This window comes from Lagenorhynchus albirostris, chromosome X, assembly GCF_949774975.1.
Source record: "Lagenorhynchus albirostris chromosome X, mLagAlb1.1, whole genome shotgun sequence".
Taxonomy (NCBI): domain Eukaryota; kingdom Metazoa; phylum Chordata; class Mammalia; order Artiodactyla; family Delphinidae; genus Lagenorhynchus; species Lagenorhynchus albirostris.
Genome location: NC_083116.1, coordinates 15,808,236 through 15,835,114, shown reverse-complemented (window position 1 = coordinate 15,835,114; position 26,879 = coordinate 15,808,236). Strand labels below are relative to the sequence as shown.

General features: G+C 42.2%; 1 protein-coding gene and 1 pseudogene across 1 annotated transcript; one reads left to right on the top strand and one right to left on the bottom strand.

The window, feature by feature from the left end:
* Positions 1 to 11,036: 11,036 nt before the first annotated feature.
* LOC132513051 (CAAX box protein 1-like) lies at positions 11,037 to 11,893 on the bottom strand (the record flags this gene model as incomplete). The annotated part of the gene is given in 1 exon segment (XM_060137267.1): positions 11,037 to 11,893. A coding segment is annotated over 1 exon segment (768 nt), but the record flags the coding sequence as incomplete, so codon positions are not given.
* Positions 11,894 to 16,680: 4,787 nt separating this feature from the next.
* On the top strand, positions 16,681 to 25,873 carry LOC132513050 (dolichyl pyrophosphate Man9GlcNAc2 alpha-1,3-glucosyltransferase-like; annotated as a pseudogene).
* The last annotated feature ends 1,006 nt before the right edge of the window (positions 25,874 to 26,879 follow it).

The window sequence follows — 26,879 nt, the reverse complement described above, 5'->3', positions numbered from 1 at the left end:
GCCCTGCTTGTGTCTACAGGTGTTGACATATCGCTTTGGCTTCCATCATGCAGGTACTGTGACTACTTCAGTTTGTATCAAGCAGTTCTGAGCAGTAATGAGTCTACGATGAAACATAGGACACCTAATGAGACCGGGTACGGAAAGGACAAAGGTCAGTCAAAACACACACTCAGTGAAATAAAATGAAAAAGTAAAATGAAAGCCCATGATGATGTCAGACTATTTAGTGGCATGGGGAGGTGGCATGCCTGAACAGGAAGGAATAAAAGCAGTCTACCAGTTAACATATAGTGACCACAGTCAAGATCCCCGTCTACCTTCCCACCGCAGCAGCTAGTCACAGACCACGGACTGAAGGTACCTGGACTTTATGTTTACGTTTGTGTATGGAGGAAATCCCTGACATCATGATAAGGGAGCTCGTGGCCCAGAGAAGCCTGTCTGGCTGGATTCAGCGGCCGCTGGCCTGGACCACAGCTCCTAACCTTCCCAGTACTTTGCTCCTTTTGGTTCCCTTGGGGGTTGCACCACCATCCCCTCCTCGCCTTCCCTCTTTAGCCCTCTGATGGCAGAGGCCCCGCCATCAGGTGCCTCAAGTGCCCTGCTGATCCCATTTTCCTATCCCTGCTGTTGCTGTTTCTTCAAGTCTTATGGCATCTAAGAGCATATTGTCACATGATCAGAGGGGGAACTTTTAGAATTTTAGAACCTTGTGGGACCTATGGATATAGTAAGCCTGAATTTGGGCCTTGAGCCAAAGACTGCAGCCGTACCTGTTGTGCAAGCTGAGTGGAGGACTGCATACTTCCGTTCGTTAGAAGCAAGCACATGCTTTGTAAGGTCATTAGGCTAGAGTCCTAAAATGAATGTATAGATCAAAGTCCGTGTAACACTAACTATTTTGACCTGTCAAAATCTCACCCCAGAAAGATTTTCAAGTTACATTCTCACTAGTAGTGTGAGGGAATATCTCTTTGTCCCTGTCATTATTAAATTTTAAATTTTCAATCAAGATACAATACTCCAACGATAAATACTTTTTCCCTCAATAAAATGTTCTCTTTCGTCCTGCTTCACCTCTGTCACCAAAAAGATGAGGCTTTTAGAATATATATACTTTCTGCCTCTCCTCTCTTCTACCCTACCATAATCAAGACATTTGGAACCCTTCTATTTCCACTTTCACACCTCACTCTCATCCCCAAGTGATGAGGTTGGTGGAGATAGGTGACATCTGAAAGTATGAAAATAATATAGCTAGGATTTTTATCATTTTTAGGTCTCTATAAAGAGCAATATTTAACTTGTAACATGAAAGCCGATCAATCACATTTCAGATATTGGATGTTAAAAGACATTCTAGCGATGAAGACAATGGTGAAGTTGAATTGAGACCTTTCCAAAGTCCAGGGAGGTCTACAACAATGAGGGGTTCCCATCTTCCCAAAAGAAGAAATACAAGTATGTTCAAGTAATGAGTTAGCAAAATTGCCAAGTAGAATATTGAATAAAAAAGGAAGAATACCTGCCATGAGATGTTGAGAGAAAATAAAAGGATAGAACATCAAACAAAACTTCAGATATAACTACCCACAAATGTGGAACCCACAGTTATATCCACCAAGAAATCTTAAGCAGAGGATTTAGTCTAAAGTGGTTCTGGGGACCTCCCTGATGGTCCAGTGGCTAAGACTCCACGCTCCCAATGCAGGTGGCCGAGGTTCAATCCCTGGTCAGGGAACTAGACACCGCAGGGTGCAACTAAGGGTTCGCATGCTGCAGCTAAAGATCCCGCGTGCTGCAACTAAGACCTGGCAGAGCCAAATAAATGAATATTTTAAAAAATAAAGTGGTTCTGGACTGGTCGTTTAGAAAATATAGGGTTAAAGGATATGAACATTCAAATTGACTTTCAACTTGGAGGATTGTGTATAATCCTCCCAATGGCTCCACTACTCCAGTTTGTTCTACCTTCATGGAATCACACAGAGACAGCCTATCTTGGAAGCCAAAGTTGGGTAACATCTTGACTATACCCACCATTCTCAGCTCTTTCCTGTACTATCATTACTTGAATGGGACTATCACCTTGGCTGCATCCAGAGTCCTTCTCTCCTCAACCATCCAGTTATCTCCCAAATGAGTTGAATGGATATTCTGCCTGAACGTCCAGTTTTAACAGGTCACTAGATAGCTAAGTGCATTGAGTAGGACACTCCTGGGAAATCCTGGGACCTCAGACCACCAGGGGTCATTTAAGTCCATTATTTGATGAATCAATATCCACACAATTTATGTAATCAAGGCCATAAAGATGAGGAGAAAAGAACTTGCTGTGTAAGGCAGCCATAACATCAGGGCCAGCCCTGTCCACTCTGCCTAAAATAAAACATGTTAATATCTAATATTAAAAGTGATGAAGGGGACTTCCCTGGTAGTACAGTGGTTAAGGATCCGCCTGCCAATGCAGGGGACACGGGTTCGAGCCCTGGTCCGGGAAGAACCCACATGCCGCGGAGCAACTAAGCCCCTGCGCCACAACTACTGAGCCTGTGCTCTAGAGCCCACAAGCCACAAATACTGAGCCCACGTGCCACAACTACTGAAGCCCACGCGCCTAGAGCCCTTGCTCTGCAACAAGAGAAGCCACCGCAATGAGAAGCCCGCGCACAGCAATGAAGACCCAGCGCAGCCAAAAATAAATAAATAAAATAAATAAATTTATTTTAAAAATGTGATGAAGACTTATGTGTATTGAGTTCCTAGTATGTACCAAGAAATGTTAGATGTGCCTCATTCACATGACCTTATTTCATCATCGTCTTAGATGAGGTCCATGTTTCTGCCTACTCCTTTGGAATGGTACAGATAGAGAAGCATATATCTGCAAACAAAAGAATATACTCCAGGTATTTTAAGCAGGTATATTTAAGCACTTAGTGCAAGTAACTGTAAGAAGGGCTGGAGGGGCAGGCTGTAGCTGTCATTTTATTTTTCATGGTATTATGAGTATTAAAACTAATGCCCATTGAAGCAGATGATGTTAATGCTGTTTTTACCCCTCTAGAACTCTCGACCATTTTCATGCACCTCCACTTCCCTGTGCTTTTGCTCACAATAGCCAGAATCTGTGGCTCCTTCTCACAGGGCTGCCTACAGGCTACCAGAACCCCCTTTGTAAGCATGAAGAGCCAGTATCTCATAATTTAAGCCATAGCTAATGATTGATGGATACGTAGGTATAAATACCTCAGCTGTCTTGCTCCTGATTAGGAGAACTCTGAGGTGTGACCTGCATTGCCTCCAGAGTTCCCCTATTAGATTGTGCCAAAGTGATCCTCTATGAGACTTTGGTTGATAACAAAATATTGCTTGGCTTTCTTCACTTCCCCCCAAGTCCACTTCCTCACTCTCCTGTCTGTATATTTTTTGGACCACTTCTTGATATATATGACTTTTACATGAGTCCTTGGTCAAAGTCCACTTATAGGGAACCTAATCTAAAGGCACTGCCAAGTTGTTTTCCAAAATATTTCTTAATTTACGCTCTTACCTTCAGTGTATGTGTTCCCATTTCCTCACTAGTACTTGATACTGTCAGAGTCTAAGTTTTTGTCAATTATATTGTTCTAATTTCCTTGTATTGGTTAACTTTCTATATTGTTAATTATGCATGTTAACTTTTCAGAGCAACCACTAAAAGTATGGAAATAGAGAATATAACTTCTTAACTAGTAGAAAAAGTAATTAAAGAATGCGAGGAACTTAGAACCTTTTAATTACAAATAACAACCTCCCAGGGTAAATACTCTTCATACTGTCATTACTTTAGCTTCATTCATTTTTGATTTTTTTATTTTAAAATTAAATATTTGTCCTATTGTTCGTTTAGATTTAGCCACATACTTATCCTTTTTTTTTGCACCTGGCCAACAATTTATAAGACTATGATTAATTGTAAGAAACACCCTTATATTAGAAATATTACAATGTGAAAATTTTGAGTCTTAGTGTTGAAAACAATATTATTCCATGGTCTTTTAGCTTCCATTTTTTACTGTTAATAAATCAGCTGCCAGTCTAATTTTGTGTTTCTTCTTTGGTTGTTTTAAAGATCTTCTCTTTGTATTTGATGTTCAGCAGCTTCTCTACTATTTAATCTAAAAATGCATTACTTTTCTTTTTCTTTCATTATATTTAAGAAATGAGATATAAATTACATCCAGTAAAGGACAAAAATCTTAAGCATAGGTCTAGATGAACTTTTACATATGTATACATCAGTGTAACCACCACCCAGATCAATGTATAGAATATTTCCAGCATTCAAAAAGGTGCTTTCATGCTCCCTTTCAGGCAGTAGTGTAAAGACTCTTCTGACCTCTGTCACCATGGATAAATTTCACCTGTTTTTGAACCCCTCATAAATGAAATCATATTGTAGGTACTCTGTGTGTCTGTGAGATTCATCTATGTTGTGTTTCAAGTTTCATTCTTATTTATCAAAGTGTAGGCTGATGGGTCTGTGGTGAAATCTCATTGTGTTTTTACTTTGCATCTCTATTATTACTAATGATATTGAGTACTTCTTCATATGTTTACTGGCCACTTTGCTATCCTCTTTTATAAAATGCCCATTCAAAAATTTCACCCATTTTTAAAATTTGGTTTATCTATCTTCTTATTGCCTGGTGGCAGTTCTTTATATATTCTTGATGTTAATGTCCTCCAGCCAAAGACCACGAGGAACACATCTGTAATTGAACAAATTGGGTTTGTTGTTCATTGCAGCAAAGGAGAACACAAATCCTGGAGAACCATGGGGTATCTCAGTAAGCAGGTGTTAGAAAAGACTTTGTAAGATATTTGGGCTTTGGTTGGGTAATTTGGGGAGGGTTTAAGGAAGTGAAGTTTTGCTCTGGATTGGATGCTGTCATAAAATGGGGGGAATTGTGTGATTGGGTGTCTTAATAAATATTATCTATAGGGCAGGCAGACTTATAATTAATGCCTTTTTGTGTCCTGTTTCAGAAAGCTTTGCCAAACCTAATATCATAAAGATATTCTCCTTTGTTTTCCTCTAAAACTTTAATTGTTTTAGCTTTCAAATTTAAGTCTATAATCTATACTGAATTAATTTTTATGTATGCTGGGACGTAGGGGCCGATGTTCATTTTTTTCATTGTGGATATCTAATTGACCCAATAACATTTATTTAAAAGACCATTCTTTCCCCTACTGAACTGAGATGCTGTCTTTGTCATAAATCAGGTGACCATATATGTGTGAATTTCTTTCTGGATTGTTTATTGTATTCCATTTGTTTATCTGTCTATCCTTGCACTAATAACGCATGCTCTATTTTTTTTTAACAACATGCCTTGATGTCCCATACTGTAAGTCATTCAGCTTTGTACTTCTTCTTCAATAGTGACTTGGCTATTCTAGATTCTTTGCCTTTTCATATAAATTTTAGAGTCACTTATCAATTTTTCTTATGGTTAATAATTTTTATATCCTGTTTAAGAATAACCCAAGATCATGAAGATATCCTCCTGTATTTTCTTCTAAAGTCTGCTTGATTTTGATTGGAATTGCATTGAATCTAAAAATAAATTTGGGGAGAATATATATTATAACAATTTTAAGGCTTTCAATTCATTAACATCTTATAGCCTTCCATTTATTTTATTTAATTTAGCTCAGTCATATTTTGGATTTTCCAGTGTTGAAGTATTGCAAATATTTCATTCTCAGGCATTGGATAATTTATAACACTATCATAAATGGCATTATTTTTGTTAAATACTGTTCTCACTAGTTCATTGTTAGTAAACAGGAATACAGTTAATTTTTTATAACAGCTTTATTGAGATATAATCCACACTCTATAATATCACTTATTTTATTTAAAGATTTATTTATTTATTCATTTTATATTTTATTTTGGCTGCGTTGGGTCTTCGTTGCTGTGAGCGGGCTTTCTCTAGTTGTGGTGAGGGGGGGCTACTCTTCACTGTGGTGCACCGGCCTCTCACTGCGGTGGCTTCTCTTGTTGAGGAGCACGGGCTCTAGGTGCACGGGCTTCAGTAGTTGTGGCACGTGGGCTCAGTAGATGTGGCTCGCAGGCTCTAGAGTGCAGGCTCAGTATTTGTGGTGCACGGGCTTAGTTGCTCCGCGGCATGTGGGATCTTCCCGGACCAGGATTTGAACCCCTGTCCCCTGCATTGGCAGGCAGATTCTTAACCACTGCACCGTCAGGGAAGTCCAATATCACTATTTTAAATTACTATACAAGTGAGTAGTTTTTACTGTATTCACAGAGTTGTACAACCATTACCACTACCTAATTTTAGAATATTTCCATCACCCCAGAAAGAATCCCTCTGCCTCCCCATTATTCCCTCTCCCAAGCTGCAGCAACTACTAATCAACTAACTCTCTGCATCTATATATTTGCCTATTCTGAACATTTCATATGAATAGAATCATACAATATGTGGTCTTTTGTGCTAGCTTCTTTCACTTAAGCCCTATGTTTTCTAGGTTCATCCATGTGGTAGCATGTATCAGTCCTTCATTCCTTTTTATGGTTGAATAATATTCCATTATACGGATATACCTTATTTGGTTATTCATTCATCACTTGCTGAACTTTTGAGTTGTCTCCACTTTTGAGCAATTATGAATAGTGCTATTATAAATATTCATGTACAAGTTTTTGTGAGGATGTATATTTTCAATTCTCTTGAGTACATACCTAGGAGTGGAATTGCTTGTTTGGTTATATGGTAACTCTATGCTTAACTTTCTGAGGAACTGCCAGACTGTTCCACAGTAGCTGCACCATTTTACTAGGAATATATGAGGACTCATTTCTCCACACTCTCACCAATGCTTGTTATTGTCTGCTTTTAATTTTTATACATCATTCATGTATTCAGCAAAATTACTAACTTTATTATTTCTAATTGTTTGTAGATTCGTTGGGATTTTCTATGTCCACAGTCAGATCTTCAAATAATGGCTTTTATTTCATTTACAATCTTAATACCCTTTATTTCCTTTTATTGGCTAGTTATGCTGGCTAAGACCTCCAAGACATTGTGAACAAAAATGGTGAGAGTGGATAATTCTGTCTAGTCTGTGACCTCGAAGGAAAGCATTTGATATTTAACCATTAAATATTATCTTAGTTGTAGTTTTTTTCCAGATATACTTTATAATTTTAATGAACTTACTGTCAAATAATTCTGAAAAAATATATATATATACATAGTGTTATGTATGTATATGTACATAATGATGCATATGATTCAGAAAATACACATTGTCCATATTTTACAGGTAGATACATAGATAGGGAAAGAGAGAAATAGCAAATGGGATAAAGAGACATGGGAGTTACTTGAACTATTCTTGAAACTTTTCTGAAATTTAAAATGATGATCTACATTTTTAAAAGAGGACAAAAGGAAATGTATATACGTGTGTGTATGCATTTTCCTACTGATGATGCTTACGTTGTTTCCAATTTTCAGGGACTGCAAACGGGGCTGCCGCATACAGTCCAATAGTTTATTCACTTCTGAAGTGCTTGCCAGACTGTGCACACGTGAGACTGCTTTCACCACAAGGGGGCACCTTTTATTAATGCAGGCAAAGGTGTTATACAGCTTAGCAGAGGTCCTAATCGTACGCACATTCTTTTTAAAAAGCTGTGGTCAACATCCTTATTGGAATTGCTTGTTTGTAGGGTATGTATGTCAAATTTTATAGGTCATCGCCACTTTCATCTCCAACTTTGTTGTACACTGTCAAAAGCAGTATATGAGAATTCTCATTCCCCCATATCCCTTCAACACTTGATATTGTCATTATTTTTTTACTATTACCAGTATGATAGTTTTGAAATAGAATCCAATTTTTGTTCTATTTAAAATCTCTCTGATTACTAATGTGATTGTGCATCTCTTTCCATGTTCCTCACTTGGAATGAATTGTTCACATATCTCCTGGATATCTTCCATCTGTCCTGCTGTAACGACTCTCCTCCACCCTACTCTGTCCCCAGGAGGCTGACCTTTATGGACTGCATAAATGGCTCCCTTGCCTTCTAGATTCTGGTTGAGTTTGGCCAATGGGAAGGCTCCATCTCAACCAGATTGAAAGGCGGCTGTGGCTGAGTTCCTCGACCAAAGGCCACAAATTCTATCCAGGGATTCTCTTCTATAGCCACTGTGTTCCAGTAACCATTCCCTGCCCTTCATGTTTGGGGGGAGGTAATGGTTCCTCACTATTGATAGCCTCAGGGTATTTCAAAATCCCTTGTTGGTGTCAGTATTAGTCCGCTATTGCTACAATAATACTGTATAAGAAATCTCCCCAAAACTTATGACAGTCACCTGTTCTTCTTGCTCATGTGCTATGAACTGTTTGGGACTATTCTGCTACAGGATGCAGTTAGGGTGGGCTTGGCTCTGGGATGCAAACTGCATTCAGATCTGCTCCACGTGAATTACTGTGTAGCCCAAACAGAAGGATCAGCAGCTACCTGGGGCAAGCTCTTCTCAAGGCAATCACAGGAGTGCAAGAAGACTAGCAAAACCGCACAAGCATGTTGAAACCCTCTAGGTACTTCATGTCTGCTCATATCTCACTGATAAAAGCAAATGTATGACCAAGCCTAGATTCAGAGGAACAGGTGTGTACACTCCATCCCAAAGGTGGTGGGGGGTGGGGGAGTGAGGGGTGAATATTTGCACAACGGTTATCCAATGTGTTACAATTTCTTTTCACCACACCGAAACCCTTCTACACAGTCTCTTCATTTAATTCTCCCTCATTACTGCATTTGTGTGTTGCATCTGTTTCTTGTCGGAACACTGATTAAGACTATATCATTCTCACAAATTTCTATACATTTTCCAGTTTTCAGGGACACACATTAAGCTCCCCATTTTAGTGCCACTTTTTTTCTTTCCTTTTTTGTGGGGTACCCCACAAAAGTCCTTACTCCATCTATGGCATCAACCCTTTCCCACCTCTTGTGACCCATACTAACAACCTAGTTTGTATATTTCTATATTTTTCTTCATACCTAGCTAATCTTGTGTGTGTGTGTGTGTGTGTGTATTCATATGTAAGCTTTTTGGGGTTAATATCTATTTAACAAAAAAAGGGGCACATTATGCAGTTTTCTGCATATTATATTTCAAAACCTTGCAACAATCTCTCCAAATCAGCTGGCATAAATTTATCTTATTCCTTTTAAGTGCTGAATTATGTTCCATTGTATTGATTCTATTCCCCCCTTGATGAGTGAAGTGGATGATGTAATGCACTGCCCAGATCCCACCTTTAGGATTGAGGCACTCATTCCCCCAGCTTTTAGGAGTATAGGCTGCTGAGAGTCACAGCTGAATCACCCTCTAGGAATTGCTATGGGTTGGAGGGAGCTGCCCTGCCCAGGGGTACACTACTTCCTCCAGGTAAGACCACATCCAATGACTAGTCGGTGTGGAGGCACAAAGGCCTGGCCTCATCTCCTCCATTCATAATTTTTCTGAGTGGCCATCCTAGCTTTAGATATCCCTGTAGGATCAGCTGAGGCCTCTTTTGCAACTGCATAGCTCTTCAAATTCTCCCTTTACTCAAACCTGCTTCCCTCACTCTCTTACAAGTGTTTATGAGATCTGTTTCTCAGGGAGCTTACAAGTATAATATTTGGTTCTAGAAGTGGTCCTAAGATGCAGATAATGACATAGGATTTTAGAGCACAGTAACCTGCCAGCTGGCTAGAAATGGGGACTACATCACTGGTGGTAAGTGACATACTGATAACCCCTGTGATGTGGTCTTGGTGCAATTGTCAAAACTTTGGCTAGTGGTAAATTGAGATTGGACACCACTGGAAGGAAATTTCATGGAAGGTGAAATATCTCCGGAGTTTGAGTGGTCCTGAGTAAGTAGTAATTATAAAGATTGTGAAAACAGATGATTGTTACACAAGGCTATTGATGAACTGCAGAAAGAAAATGAAAGGCTAAGGATGATTAAACACCAATTTAGCATAAAGTCGAAAACCAAAGGATCTAGAAGCAGAAGGGAGAGAAGTCGAAGGACTGGACTGTGAGCTTCAGTCCTCTTTGTCCTGCAGTCATGGTCCAATTTTGCTTTCTACCATATAATAAGCCAACCCATGCATGAACTAAGCTCAGCATTTTCCCACCTCTTTTATGTACTCTGGAAAAATAAACCTAATTAAAAATGAGGCAGGGTTTATTCCATGGCCTTTTAACATCACACCACAGTACTGCCCTATAAGCCCTCTGAGGATCATCTGACTATCAGGATATTTAACTTTCCCAGCCATAGATGAAGTAGCAGAGGCTTTTTTCAGCACTCATGTTTTAACAGGTTGGCATGAAGAGAAATGGTAAGGAGCAACAGTTTTTGCTCTTCTGCCCATTGAAGAAAGTTATAATTTTATTGTCCTGCAGGCTCTCAACCTGCTTTCTACCTAGATTAACAAGAGCAGTTCTGCACTCCCTTCTCCACTTAACAATCAAGGCTCCATAAATGTAAATGCTTTTTCTGAACCACCTGTCATTGTGCTGGTTCTCTGAAAAATGGATTAAATAGAACTTTGACAGGTGTTCACCAACAAATGTGCAGGATTCATGATTTGTAGAAATCAGGTATTGTGCTTTCAAGCGGCTTTTTGGAAGCAAGGAACTCTTTCCCCAAAGCCTCCTAGCTAATTTCTCCTTAACATCGCCTTGGCCAAAATCAGATCAAGATCCATTTCCGAAGGGGCACGGAACTGACTGGTTTGGAAGAGTCAGCATCCGGGACTGACTGATCACCAGTGGGGTCTCCATCACCAGGACCACCACAGGGCGATCTTTTCTGTTGGATAATGCGAGACTCAACATCAGCCACAGCACGGCAGGGGACACACCTCCTGAGCAAGTCATGGACCCCACACACGGGACCAGGGAGGGAGAGGCGCCATATTCATTGAGACTCAATTTCTTTTTGAACAGCGCCTGACATTTATTGAAAACAAGGAAAAGACGTTTGTCCAAGTAGTGTAGAAGAGCTGGGCAGAGTGCAGGGGTTACTGTGTGGAACAAAAGGCACACATCAGAGAGACAGCTGCACATTCAGAAGAGAACTGGATTCTGGGCGAAACGAACAGGTCCACAGGAGACAATGAGTGACTCGATTTGGCTGCCAGGCACCCCTGGGACCTGGCGGCCACCTGGCAGGAGCAGAAGATGTCTCTGGGAGGAGGGAGGGACGGGGTCCCGCCAAAGGTGAAAGGCTGGCCAGCCCCTCCAGGGCGGTGGCGAGCTGTTGGAAGCATTGTCCAGAGGCTGTGCCCAGCTCAGACACCTCCCGGGCGAGTCCAGACCGCTGAAGGCTGCAGGCTGTCGGTGGGATGCGGTGGATGGCGGTGGCGGTGGCGGCGGCAGCGCAGATCTCTGGGCACCTGTGTGCGGGCCTGGGAGTCTGGCAGAGGGCGGGCGGTTGGCAGCGGCCGGGCTGAGGGTGGTCTGTCCGGTGTGTAACAGGAGCCCGGCTTGCAGCTGGAGCGCACGACCGAGTCCAAGTCTGCAGGGGAGGGGCCGGGCTGGCCTGAGAGGGCTACGGCCGCTCCAGAGTCAGGCCCAGCGGCGGCAGCAGCGGGAACCTGGAGCGCTATTCCTGGAACAAAGGCAAGCACTACGCGGGAGGGGACACGAGCGCGGGGGAGATCAAGGCGACCCGAAGGCGAGGGAGGGGGGAGGCGCGGCGGGAGGACGCCGCCTGTGGCGATCTGGGTGGCGGCGACTGGCGCGGCGGACCCTCCCCCGGGCACCCGCCCCCAGGCCCGAGGGGCTCTCGGCCTAGAAGTCCTCGTCCTCCACCCATCCAAAGACCCGCTTCATCTCGGCCAGGAAGCCCCGGTAATCGTTGAGGAGGGGGCTCTGCTTCCTGATGTAGGGGATCACCCACTGCAGGGCGGGCCCGGTCAGCCGGGTGATGAGGAACGTCACCTTCAGGGCATCGTTGGTGAACAGGGTCTCGTCCACTAGCATGTAGGCACCCGTCTGCACGATAAACTCCGGGAGCCGGTCGGTGTCGCCGTCAAACGTCTCGGGGAAGGGGATCGGGTTTCTCCACCGACGCGTCTGGGGCCGAATGGGCAGGGCCAGGAGGGCCTTGATCAGCTGCACTCGGCCATCCATCGCGCCTTGCTCGCTTCGCTGGTGTCCCCAGGGCTCAGCAGAGTCTGCGAGGAGGCGTGGCGGGAAGTGCGTGTGTGCGGAGGTGGACCCGAGCCCGGGGTGGGCGGGACCATGGGCGGTACCTGACGCTGCACGGCTCCGCCCACAGAGCCTGTGGTTGCTAGAGCGCAGGCGTGACGCTGCGGCCGAGTTGGGCGGGGCGGGAGTAGGGGAAAGAGGCGGGGCTAACGCCCGCTCCTGGAGGGTCAGAATCTGAGGGGCGGGGCTGAGGTTTCCTGAGGCGGAATGCGGGAGTCTTAAGTGGTCTAGGCTCCGCCGACGAGGCGGGTGGTCCGCAGTGCGCAGGCACATCACGGGGTGGGGCGGGCACGCTAAATTCGGAGAGGACCAGGGCCCCGCCCCGCAAAGGGGAAAGGGGCGTGGCCAAAGGGCGCTTGAAGGGGCGGGGCGTAAACGAAGGGGCGGGGCCTAGGTTTCCCAAGGCGGGCCGCAGGCCAGGGGCGGAGACGAGGGGAGGGGCCCAGGACTTCTCTCTCTACAGGACTATGGCTGAGCCTCAGCACGTGGAGAACAGAGTTCCTCTTCTTGGAATTGAGGAGTCCTCCCTTTCACCCCTTCCGCCCCTCAGCCCTAGCGTAACCTTTGCCGACCCTCCGACCCGTACACCACTTGGGTGCAGTTCTGTGAACACGTTTTCCTACTTATCTTTGCATCTCTCAGTTGGAGACGTATCGCACCGCTGGTTGTAGGTGTGGTTGCCTTGACCATAATAGGAAAGGCCCAAATATTGGTCAACATAATTCAGAGCAGCATAGTCAGAGAATAATGCACCTGCACCATGACCAGTTAATGTAAAGAGGGTTAAATGATAAGAAATCTCTTAATTTGGTATATTAAGAGATCAAAAGAAGATTATCAGTATAGAAAACAAAAGACAAAAGTAAGAGGTGTTGGATACTTTCCAAATATGACGTTATATATTTCCATACGTGAGAATAAAGGAAAGAAATAACTAAGACATTAACCAGTTGAAGGAGGGAAAGCTAACCATTACAGGTTATATATGAATTCATTTGTGTGGCTGAGTACAAAATTAATATATATTCTTTACAGGCTTTCATATAATTGAGAAAGTAATCAGTTAAAATAGACAATACTCTTAATGACTCAATTCAGAAAAGCAACTAAAAAAATAGTGCCTAGGAATATACTTGAAAAATTGTAAAAGTCAAAGAACATTTTGAAATGCTAACGAGGGGATATACAGGAATACTCAGGCAAACACAAATGCATACCCAGGTCTGAAATAGGATGGCACAACATCTTAAAGATGTTAATTTTCCCTGTGTGAGGAGATAGAGGAGGTATGGACTTAGGTGCTGCCCCATACCAACAAGGTGACAGCAAATTTGTCTCCACCTTCTTGAGTTGCAACAGTGCTTGATGATCAGATGACCTTCAAGTGCAAAATATCTCTTGTGGGCCCGGCTAATACAGAATTATTCACAAGTAAAAAAAAATTCAAAGTATGTGAGACACTAGTTCTGTGACATTGGACATCAAGCAACCAGGGTAATATTCCCCACACGTGAAAAAACACTTAAAGTCAACTGTAGTATTGCCTCAGCTTACAGTCAGGAGCAAACATCCACCTTGCCTGTTTGTTTATGAGTGTGTGTTGGTTGGTTTGTTTACACTTGCTAATCCCAAATGGAAAGCAGATGTGAAAAGTCCTCCAAGATTCCCAAAGTTTTCTCTTGGTTTTTGCCCTGTAGGTCCTACCTTTCTGTTGAGGTAACACCTCCCTTCCCGTTATGTCTCTTTCCCCAAACCTAGGCCCCCTCTATCCAGAGCAGGCACCTCTTATTGCCACTGAGTCCCTCTGGGGGTGTTAGGGTGGGAGGTTGAACCAGCCCCAAGTTCTCCCTGGTCTGTGGATGGTGATAGCTCAGAGAACCTCCAACAGCTGAGGGAAGACACCGCACACTTGGCTGGGCAGCCAGTGGACCCAGGCATCCAAGCCACATCTGAATTGTGACAAAGATCCATTACTGGATTTCCATCACATGCTTGGGAAGGCCATCTGTTGCCACCTGTGGCTATGCGAGGCTGAAATGGAGTCTAGTTGGTAATAATACCCCAAATGTCACTGAACTTCTGCTCATCTGACTCCTCAGTCCCTTACAAGCTGCTCACCACCCAGAACAGCATTTCTGAGAATCTCTGAAGAGAGGAATACACACTGAAACAGAGCAGGACGCTATGGTCCTTCCCTCCCCACTTCCCCCCATGTCTTCCACCTGCCTTTTATCTGTAGAAAAGCTTTAGTCAAAGAATAAGTTTAATCAGAGAAGTGAGAAAATTTAGAAGCAAAGGAAAACAGTCAAACAGGACAAAATAATAATAACTTAATCATTAAGCGAAGTTAGTTCCTCCTTAAGGGCTATAGATAATATTCTGAGCCGTATCCTGTGAGCTGTCTTATAGATACTGAAACGCACACCAGGTGGAAGAAGTTAACTACATGATGACCAGGCTGTAGCCATGACATAAGCTGCCACAATTTCGAGAACTGTCCTCAAAGAAATGGGAACAAACCGACCCTGGAACTGAAGACTAACTGTACTTGAAACAATCAAGATGTCACTGATCAGACCATCGTATGACCAATTTCCAGATGACTGTCAGAGCTGACTGTTCTGTTTCTGCATGTAGCCCCCTCCCTCCACCTATACACCCCTGAAACTCTTGCCCACTGACTGTCAGTGGCGGGGAGTCGAGTCGACCTTTGGACAGGAGTTCTCCCCTGCCACCCACCTTGGTTGCCAGCCTCCGAAGTAAAGCAAACTTTCCTTTCCACCAGCCTTGCCTCTTATTGGCTTCAGAGCAGCGAGCAGTCGGACCCCACTTTCGATAACAACACTATGGGGACAGTATACTGGTTGGGATAAGGGTGAGCATAGCTGGGTGGGACTAACTCACACCCTAATGGGCGACTCATTCCTTAACACAGAGCTTAATAATAGGGATATTAAAAAGTTCCAGGTGCTATGGAAGACCAGGGGAGCTTCTTTGACCTCTGCATGCTGAGGAACCCCTCAGGCAGGATGTGACACGTTGCAGCTTGGGGCCCTTTAGACTGGATGACATGAACTGAGTTGCTGACACCTGCAGCCCAAGGTTTTCATAAAATCCCAGGGAAAGACCCGTTCCCACCCACCCAGTGGGCACATCTTCAGTCAGAACAGACCACAGAGGTCTTGCTCTCTTTTTCTCTAGAAGATTTTAAGTTCTGCAATGCAAACATTTCTTAGGCAGCTGAAAAGTCATCTCACAATTCTCTGGGACTGGGGTTCCTGAAACCAATTTTCAACTAAATATGCTAATTGGTACGATGTTTAATACATGATCAGACTGAGAGAGGAAATGTAATTCCAGTTTATTGAAAATTTCACACAAACAGTGGGTAGAGTATTGCAGACAATGCCAAAAAGATTCTGACTCCTCAGAGCCAGGTCTCACCTCTACACCCACTACACTGCTCTCTACAACCACCCATGACTTTCTGCATTAGGGTTTTTTTCCTCACCCTTGGCGCATGCTGGACATGACCCAAAGCCAGCCGGAAGTGCGAGAGATTTATTACCCCTGGAAGTAGCTTTATTAAATAATAGTTGGGGTTTTGGTGGCTACATACGCCAGCTTCCTTGTCCCATACTTGAGATGGATTTGAGGTGCATTCTACACAGTCTCCCATAGTCCCCCCTCTCTGAATAAGCTCCAGTTACCCACAGCTCTCACCTCCTAGATCATCCCCCTTAACTGGCTGCCTTCCTTCTAAGGCTCATTTCCCCACACCCATACCACTGCTCCCTGGGATTCCCTCTCAAGTAAGCTATTTATATTCACGGGTCTGTCTCAGCGTCTGCTTCCTGGAAACACACACACAAAGACACCTCATGTATTAAAAATGCATTTAACTCACCCTGACACTCGAATGTCTGGCTGGAAGTAGAATTCTAGGCTCCAAGTTATTTTCCACCAATATTTGAAAGATATACTCTATACCATTATTTTACTCTTGGGCGTTCCTGCTTGCCTCATTATCTCCCTTTTTCTTTTTCTCTATTGATGAAGTATAACAGGAATATGAAAATGTATGGAATGTATGGGAAACAGTATAAGGAATGTCTGTATATTCACCTCCCAGCTAAGGAAATAAAACTTCAAACACAGTGACTACATTTGTCCCTCATGTAAACACTATCCTGAATTTGGGCTTTGCCATTCTCATGTCTGTGGAAGCCTTATGGAGAACAAGCAGGAGTCAAAACCCAATAATTTTGAAGCTCCCAGGTTGGTGGGCACGTGGAGATGCAGGGAGAGTGGTGCGTCTGGCGAGGGCGTGGAAGCTCTGTGTCCTTTCCTCATACCTGGCATTATGCATCTCTTCCATCTGGCTGTTCCTGTGCTATATCCTTTTACAATAAACCGGTCATCTAGCACTGGAAAACCTCCTATGTTTGGTGGTTATGAAGCAGAGACACTGGAAAGAAATTACTTATAATTTACCAAACAAGGGAATTTTAACAGCAGTGATAAAAAGGTACAATATTGGGGATTTGATTATTCACCCCTTAAGCTTATTGTTGTCTCTTAGATGCATATATGGCAGAGTTTATAAATCCAGACTAGATTGCTCTCTATATATCGCATGGATAGGAGATAAACTCTTTTTTTTTTAACATCTTTATTGGGGTATAATTGCTTTACAATGGTGTGTTAGTTTCTGCTTTATAACAAAGTGAATCAGTTATACATATACATATGTTCCCATATCTCTTCCCTCTTGCGTCTCCCTCCCTCCCACCCTCACTATCCCACCCCTCCAGGCTGTCACAAAGCTCCGAGCCGATATCCCTGTGCCATGCGGCTGCTTCCCACTAGCTATCTACCTTACGTTTGGTAGTGTACGTATGTCCATGCCGCTCTCACACTTTGTCACAGCTTACCCTTCCCCCTCCCCATATCCTCAAGTCCATTCTCTAGTAGGTCTGTGTCTTTATTCCTGTCTTAACCCTAGGTTCTTCATGACATTTTTTCCCTTAAATTCCATATATATGTGTTAGCATACGGTATTTGTCTTTCTCTTTCTGACTTACTTCACTCTGTATGACAGACTCTAGGTCTATCCACCTCATTACAAATAGCTCAATTTCATTTCTTTTTATGGCTGAGTAATATTCCATTGTATATATGTGCCACATCTTCTTTATCCATTCATCCGACGATGGGCATTTAGGTTGTTTCCATCTCCGGGCTATTGTAAATAGAGCTGCAATGAACATTTTGGTACATGACACTTTTGAATTATGGTTTTCTCAGGGTATATGCCCAGTAGTGGGATTGCTCGGCCATATGGTAGTTCTATTTGTAGTTTATTAAGGAACCTCCATACTGTTCTCCATAGTGCCTGAACCAATTCACATTCCCACCACCAGTGCAAGAGTGTTCCCTTTTCTCCACACCCTCTCCAGCATTTATTGTTTCCAGATTTTGTGATGATGGCCATTCTGACTGGTGTGAGATGATATCTCATTGTAGTTTTGATTTGCACTTCTCTAATGATTAATGATGTTGAGCATTCTTTCATGTGTTTGTTGGCAGTCTGTATATCTTCTTTGGAGAAATGTCTATTTAGATCTTCTGCCCATTTTTGGATTGGGTTGTTTGTTTTTTTGTTATTGAGCTGCATGAGCTGCTTGTAAATTTCGGAGATTAATCCTTTCTCAGTTGCTTCATTTGCAAATATTTTCTCCCATTCTGAGGGTTGTCTTTCGGTCTTGTTTATTGTTTCCTTTGCTGTGCAAAAGCTTTGAAGTTTCATTAGGTCCCATTTGTTTATTTTTGTTTTTATTTCCATTTCTCTAGGAGGTGGGTCAAAAAGGATCTTGCTGTGATTTATGTCATAGAGTGTTCTGCCTATGTTTTCCTCTAAGAGTTTGATAGTTTCTGGCCTTACATTTAGGTCTTTAATCCATTTTGAGCTTCTTTTTGTGTATGGTGTTAGGGAGTGATCTAATCTCATACTTTTACATGTACCTGTCCAGTTTCCCAGCACCACTTATTGAAGAGGCTGTCCTTTCTCCACTGTACATTCCTGCCCCCTTTATCAAAGATAAGGTGTCCATATGTGTGTGGGTTTATCTCTGGGCTTTCTATCCTGTTCCATTGATCTATCTTTCTGTTTTTGTGCCAGTACCATACCGTCTTGATAACTGTAGCTTTGTAGTATAGTCTGAAGGCAAGGAGCCTGATTCCTCCAGCTCCATTTTTCGTTCTCAAGATTGCTTTGGCTATTCGGGGTCTTTTGTGTTTCCATACAAATCGTGAAATTTTTTGTTCTAGTTCTGTGAAAAATGCCAGTGGTAGTTTGATAGGGATTGCATTGAATTTATAGATTGCTTTGGGTAGTAGAGTCATTTTCACAATGTTGATTCTTCCAATCCAAGAACATGGTATATCTCTCCATCTATTTGGATCATTTTTAATTTCTTTCATCAGTGTCTTATAATTTACTGCATACAGGTCTTTTGTCTCCTTAGGTAGGTTTATTCCTAGATATTTAATTCTTTTTGTTGCAGTGGTAAACGGGAGTGTTTTCTTGATTTCACTTTCAGATTTTTCATCACTAGTATATAGGAATGCCAGAGACTTCTGTGCATTAATTTTGTATCCTGCTACTTTACCAAATTCATTGATTACCTCTAGTAGTTTCCTGGTAGCATCTTTAGGATTCTCCATGTATAGTATCATGTCATCTGCAAACAGTGACAGCTTTACTCCTTCTTTTCCAATTTGGATTCCTTTTATTTCCTTTTCTTCTCTGATTGCTGTGGCTAAAACTGCCAAAACTATGTTGAATAAGAGTGGTGAGAGTGGGCAAACTTGTCTTGTTCCTGATCTTAGTGGAAATGCTTTCAGTTTTTCACCATTGAGGATGATATTGGCTGTGGGCTTGTCATATATGGCCTTTATTATGTTGAGGAAAGTTCCTTCTATGTCTACTTTCTGCAGGGTTTTTATCATAAATGGGTGTTGAATTTTGTCAAAAGCTTTCTCTGCATCTATTGAGATGATCAAATGGTTTTTCTCCTTCAATTTGTTAATATGGTTTATCACATTGATAGATTTGTGTATATTGAAGAATCCTTGCATTCCTGGAATAAACCCCACTTGATTATGGTGTATGATCCTTTTAATGTGCTGTTGGATTCTGTTTGCTAGTATTTTGTTGAGGATTTTTGCATCTATGTTCATCAGTGATATTGGCCTCTAGTTTTCTTTCTTTGTGACATCCTTGTCTGGTTTTGGTATCAGGGTGATGGTGGCCTCGTAGAAGGAATTTCTGAGTGTTCCTCCCTCTGCTATATTTTGGAAGAGTTTGAGAAGGATAGGTGTTAGCTCTTCTCTAAATGTTTGATAGAATTCACCTGTGAAGCCATCTGATCCTGGGCTTTTGTTTGTTGGAAGATTTTTAATCACAGTTTCAATTTCAGCGCTTGTGATTGGTCTGTTCATATTTTCTATTTCTTCCTGGTTCAGTCTTGGCAGGTTGTGCATTTCTAAGAATTTGTCTATTTCTTCCAGACTGTCCATTTTATTGGCATAGAGTTGCTTGTAGTAATCTCTCATGATCTTTTTTATTTCTGCAGTGTCAGTTGTTACTTCTCCTTTTTCATTTCTAATTATAATTCTATTGATTTGAGTGTTCTCCCTTTTTTTCTTGATGAGTCTGGCTAGTGGTTTATCTATTTTGTTTATCTTCTCAAAGAACCAGCTTTTAGTTTTATTGATCTTTGCTATTGTTTCCTTCATTTCTTTTTCATTTATTTCTGATCTGATTTTTATGATTTCTTTCCTTCTGCTAGCTTTGGGGTTTTTTTGTTCTTCTTTCTCTAATTGCTTGAGGTTCAAGGTTAGGTTGTTTATTCGAGATGTTTCCTGCTTCTTAAGGTGGGCTTGTATTGCTATAAACTTCCCTCTTAGAACTGCTTTTGCTGCATCCCATAGATTTTGGGTTGCAGTGTCTCCATTGTCATTTGTTTCTAGATATTTTTTTTATTTCCTCTTTGATTTCTTCAGTGATCACTTCGTTATTAAGTAGTGTATTGTTTAGCCTCCATGTGTTTGTATTTTTTACAGATCTTTTCCTGTAATTGATATCTAGTCTCATGGCCTTGTGGTCGGAAAAGATACTTGATACAATTTCAATTTTCTTAAATTTACCAAGGCTTGATTTGTGACCCAAGATATGATCTATCCTGGAGAATGTTCCATGAGCACTTGAGAAAAATGTGTATTCTGTTGTTTTTGGATGGAGTGTCCTATAAATATCAATTAAGTCCATCTTGTTTAATGTATCATTTAAAGCTTGTGTTTCCTTATTTATTTTCATTTTGGATGATCTGTCCATTGGTGAAAGTGGGGTGTTGAAGTCCCCTACTATGAATGTGTTACTGTTGATTTCCCCTTTTATGGCTGTTAGTTTTTGCCTTATGTATTGAGGTGCTCCTATGTTGGGTGCATAAATATTTACAATTGTTATATCTTCTTCTTGGATCGATCCCTTGATCATTATGTAGTGTCCTTCTTTGTCTCTTCTAATAGTCTTTATTTTAAAGTCTATTTTGTCTGATATGAGAATTGCTACTCCAGCTTTCTTTTGGTTTCCATTTGCATGGAATATCTTTTTCCATCCTCTCACTTTCAGTCTGTATGTGTCTCTAGGTCTGAAGTGGGTCTCTTGTAGACAGCATATATATGGATCTTGTTTTTGTATCCATTCAGCCAGTCTGTGTCTTTTGGTGGGAACATTTAGTCCATTTACGTTTAAGGTAATTATCGATATGTATGTTCCTATTCCCATTTTCTTAATTGTTTTGGGTTCATTATTGTAGGTCCTTTCCTTCTTTTGTGTTTCTTGCCTAGAGAAGTTCCTTTAGCATTTGTTGTAAAGCTGGTTTGGTGGTGCTGAACTCTCTCAGCTTTTGCTTGTCTGTAAAGGTCTTAATTTCTCCATCAAATCTGAATGAGATCCTTGCTGGGTAGAGTAATCTTGGTTGCAGGTTTTTCTCCTTCATCACTTTCAGTATATCCTGCCACTCCCTTCTGGCTTGGAGAGTTTCTGCTGAAAGATCAGCTGTTAACCTTATGGGGATTCCCTTGTGTGTTATTTGCTGTTTTTCCCTTGCTGCTTTTAATATGCTTTCTTTGTATTTAATTTTGGACAGTTTGACTAATATGTGTCTTGGTGTATTTCTCCTTGGATTTATCCTGTATGGGACTCTCTGTGCTTCCTGGACTTGATTAACTATTTCCTTTCCCATGTTAGGGAAGTTTTCAACTATAATCTCTTCAAATATTTTCTCCATCCCTTTCTTTTTCTGTTCTTCTTCTGGAACCCCTATAATTCGAATGTTGGTGCGTTTAATGTTGTCCCAGAGGTCTCTGAGACTGTCCTCAGTTCTTTTAATTCTTTTTCTTTATTCTGCTCTGCAGTAGTTATTTCCACTATTTTATCTTCCAGGTCACTTATCCATTCTTCTGCCTCAGTTATTCTACTATTGATCCCATCTAGAGTACTTTTAATTTCATTTATTGTGTTGTTCATCGTTACTTGTTTCATCTTTATTTCTTCTAGGTCCTTGTTAAATGTTTCTTGCATTTTGTCCATTCTATTTCCAAGGTTTTGCATCATCTTTACTATCATTATTCTGAATTCTTTTTCAGGTAGACTGCCTATTTCCTCTTCATTTGTTAGGTCTGGTGCATTTTTATCTTGCTCCTTCATCTGCTGTGTGTTTTTCTGTCTTCTCATTTTGCTTATCTTACTGTGTTTGGGGTCTCCTTTTTGCAGGCTGCAGGTTCGTAGTTCCCGTTGTTTTTGATGTCTGTCTCCAGCGGCTAAGGTTGGTTCAGTGGGTTGTGTAGGCTTCCTGGTGGAGGGGACTAGTGCCTGTGTTCTGGTGGATGAGGCTAGATCTTGTCTCTCTAGTAGGCAGGTCCACGTCTGGTGGTGTGTTTTGGGGTGTCTGTGGACTTATTATGATTTTGGGCAGCCTCTCTGCTAATGGGTGGGGTTGTGTTCCTGTTTTGCTAGTTGTTTGGCATAGGTTGTCCAGCACTGTAGCTTGCTGGTCGTTGAGTAAAGCTGGGTGTTGGTGTTGAGATGGAGATCTCTGGGAGATTTTTGCCATTTGATATTATGCGGAGTTGGGAGGTCTCTTGTTGATCAGTGTCCTGAAATTGGCTCTCCCACCTCAGAGGCAGAGCCCTGACTCCTGGCTGGAGCAGCAAGAGCCTTTCATCCACATGGCTCAGAATAAAAGGGAGAGAAAGTAGAGAGAATTAGTAGAAGTAGGAAGAAAGAAAGAAAGGAAGGAAGGAAGGAAGGAAGGAAGAAAGAAAGAAAGAAAGAAAGAAAGAAAGAAGAAAAGAAGGAAAGAAGGAAAGAAAGGAGGGAGGGAGGGAGGAAGGAAGGAAGGAAGGAGGGAAGGAAGGAAAAAAGACAGAAAGAAAGAAGATACAGTAAAATAAAGTATAATAAAGTTATTGAATTAAAAAATAATTATTTAGGAAAAAAAAGGGATGGATAGAACCTTAGGACAAATGGTGGAAGCAAAGCTATACAGACAAAATCTTACACAGAAGCATACACATACACCCTCACAAAAAGAGGTAAAGGGGAAAAAATCATAAATCTTGCTCTCAAAATCCACCTCCTCAATTTGGGATGTTTCGTTGTCTAAAGGAGGGAAGGAAGGAAGGAAGGAAGGAAGGAAGGAAAGAAAGAAAGAAAGAAAGAAAGAAAGAAAGAAAGAAAGAAAGAAAGAAAGAAAGAAAGAAAGAAAGAAAAGTATAATAGAGTTATTAAAATTAATTATTAAGAAAAAAAATTTTTTTTAAAAATGGACGGATAGAACCCTAGGACAAATGGTGGAAGCAAAGCTATACAGACAAGATCTCACACAGAAGCATACACATACACATTCACAAAAAGAGGAAAAGGGGAAAAAATCATAGATCTTGCTCTCAAAGTCCACCTCCTCAATTTGGGATGATTCGTTGTCTATTCATGTATTCCACAGATGCAGGGTACATCAAGTTGATTGTGGAGCTTTAATCCGCTGCTCCTGAGGCTGCTGGGAGAGATTTCCCTTTCTCTTCTTTGTTCTCACAGCTCCCAGGGGCTCAGCTTTGGATTTGGCCCCGCCTCTGCGTGTAGGTCGCTGGAGGGCGTCTGCTTTTTGCTCAGACAGGACGGGGTTAAAGGAGCTGCTGATTCGGGCACTCTGGAGCACTCAGGCCAGGGAGGGGGGATGGAACGGAGGGGCACGGCGTGCAGGGCAGGTCTGCGGCGGCAGAGGCCGGCGTGATGTTGCACCAGCGTGAGGCGCATGGTGCGTTCTCCTTGGGCCGTTGTCCCTGGATCCCGGAAACGTGGCAGTGGCAGGTTGCACAGGCTTCCCGGAAGGGAGGTGTGGATAGTGACCTGTGCTCGCACACAGGCCCCTTGGTGGCGGCAGCAGCAGCCTTAGCATCTACCGCCCGTCTCTGGGGTCTTGCTTTTAGCCGCGGCTCGGGCCCGTCTCTGGGGCTCCTTTAAGCAGCGCTCTTAAACCCCTCTCCTCGCGCACCAGGAAACAAAGAGGTACGAAAAAGTCTCTTGTCTCTTCGGCAGGTGCAGACCTTTCCCCGGACTCCATCCCGGCTAGCCGTGGTGCACTAACCCCTTCAGGCTGTGTTCGAGCCGCCAAACCCAGTCCTCTCCCTGCGCTCCGACCGAAGCCCGAGCCTCAGCTCGCAGCCCCGGCCGCCCCGGCAGGTGAGCAGACAAGCCTCTCGGGCTGGTGAGTGCCGGTCGGCACCGATCCTCTGTGCGGGAATCTCCCCGCTTTGCCCTCCGCACCCCTGTTGCTGCGCTCTCCTCCGCGGCTCCGAAGCTCCCCACCTCCGCCTCCTGCAGTCTCCGCCCGCGACGGGGCTTCTAGTGTGTGGAAACTTTCCCTCCACAGCTCCCTCCCACTGGTGCAGGTGCCGTCCCTATTCTTTTGTCTCTGTTTTTTCTTTTTTTCTTTGGCCCTACCCAGGTAGGTGGGGAGTTTCTTGCCTTTTGGGAGGTCTGAGGTCTTCTGCCAGCCTTCAGTAGGTGTTCTGTAGGAGTTGTTCCACGTGTAGATGTATTTCTGGTGTATCTGTGGGGAGGAAGGTGATCTCCGCGTCTTACTCTTCCGCCATCTTCCCAGCACCCAGAGATAAACTCTTGATGTGTACAACTGTGTTAATTGCTGATTGGCTGATTGACATACCTGGAGTGGTTTTGTACTGTTGTTGTTTAAAAGAAATCTCAAGTAAGAAAAAGATTGCTAATGCACTATGCATATCGCTGTGCCCAGGCCTCATTCTAATCAACTATGGACATTTTCAGTATAATTCTGTGAGTCTTGGCTTTGCTTTGTGTGGTATTCTTGGAGTATCTTGTGACTAGAATGTGCTAGGGTCACTGTCATTTTGCTTAGCTATAAATTATAAACAGTTGAAAATTTTACCACCGCTTACCTTTTTTTTTTAACATCTTTATTGGGGTATAATTGCTTTACAATGGTGTGTTAGTTTCTGCTTTGTAACAAAGTGAATCAGTTATACATATACATATGTTCCCATATCTCTTCTCTCTTGCGTCTTTTTTTAACCTGGAAAGTGTTTTTTAAAAAGGCCTCAAAGGAAAGGGATTTGGTTTGTTAATTAAGCTAGCTTGTACTGTTGTGGCTTCCTTCATTCTCTGCTGGCTGTCATCCTTTACAGAAAGGGAACAAACCCTGCAAGTTCTGAGAAGACTCTTTCCAGGTGATCGTGGATTACTTGAGGATAAATGAGCCAATATCTGGTGCGGCTTCAGTGTCTTTCTGAACATCAAGGATATTCTGCCACATCACATCCACATAATAATCAGCTTTTGTTTTACATTTTTCAGCCTGCTTCCTGTATGTAAAATGAACACTTCAGTCCTCTCCCAAAGGATTCAAATTTACTCTAGTTGGCTGTGCACTATCATTCTGTTAATTTTCTTTTCAAGTACATGGAAAGTCCATTCTCTTGGTATCATTACCAGTCTGCCTGGTGTTAAGTGAGCTTCCTTTCATGTCTGCTTGGTTTTTACTTGTGTCAACATTTACAAAGCTACCTCTTCTATTGAAGGATGAACTCCTGATACCCACAGTTGTGACAATAATGGCATTTTTAATAGCTTGTGCAACTTCCTTTTCAATATTTGAAAAGACTTCTGAAGAAGAACTGCAGTTGAAATCCTTTTCCATTTCTGTTAGGAAATATCTTCCATGTTTTACATTTCTTCCCAGAATTATGCAACGTTTGTTTCTTATCTCAACAATCACTATGGTCCTTGTGACACTGATGACTGTCACACTGGATCCTCCTCAGACATTACCGGACTTCTTCTCTGTATTGGTGTGTTTGTCTCCTGATTGAACTTCCTATTCTTCTTGGTATACTTTAACATTACAGTCATGTGGGATTCCAAAAATGGAAGAAATCAGAAGAAAATCAACTAGCTATATCCCCAAACAGATGTGAAAATGTTAACAGTACTAAAAGGTTTGGTGAACTTTTTACTATGAAAGAATGAAATTATCATTTTGAGAATCATGGAATTATTGGAAAGGAAATGGTGAAAAGTCATTGTTGTCTACACAAAATAAATATATATGGAGACCAAAGCCCAATGGAGGCTTTTATTTTCTAACTATTGAGTGGCCAAGACCTATTGTATTTTTACAAAGCAGAGATTAATCTTGTTCTGTTTCCAAGAATGCTGACATATATGAACGCAATTAAATGAATTTTCCTGAATCTAAATCTAAGTGGTTTCAATGTTCATTGCAGCTCTATTTACAATAGCCAGGACATGGAAGCAACTAAGTGTCCATCAACAGATGAATAAAGAAGATGTGGCACGTATATACAATGGAATATTACTCAGCCATTAAAAGAAATGAAATTCAGTTATTTGTAGTGAGGTGGATGGACCTAGAGTCTCTCATACAGAGTGGAGTAAGTCAGAAAGAGAAAAACAAATACCGTATGCTAACACATATATATGGAATCTTAAAAAAAATGTTTCTGAAGAACCTAGGGTCAGGACAGAAATAAAGACACAGATGTAGAGAATGGACTTGAGGACATGGGGAGGGGGAAGGGTAAGCTGGGACAAAGTGAGAGAGTAGCATGGACATATATACACTACCAAACGTAAAATAGCTAGCTAGTGGGAAGCAGCCACATAGCACGGGGAGATCAGCTCAGTGCTTTGTGACCACCTAGAGGGGTGGGATAGGGAGGGTGGGAGGGAGGGAGGGAGACGCAAGAGGGAAGAGAGATGGGAACGTATGTATATGTATAACTGATTCACTTTGTTATAAAGCAGAAACTAACACACCATTGTAAAGCAATTATACTCCAATAAAGATGTTAAAATAAATAACTAAATCTAAGTGGTTTGAGTGAAGGATTTTTAATTTCTCATGATCATTAGTTCTAAACTTCTAGGGTCATTCTGTT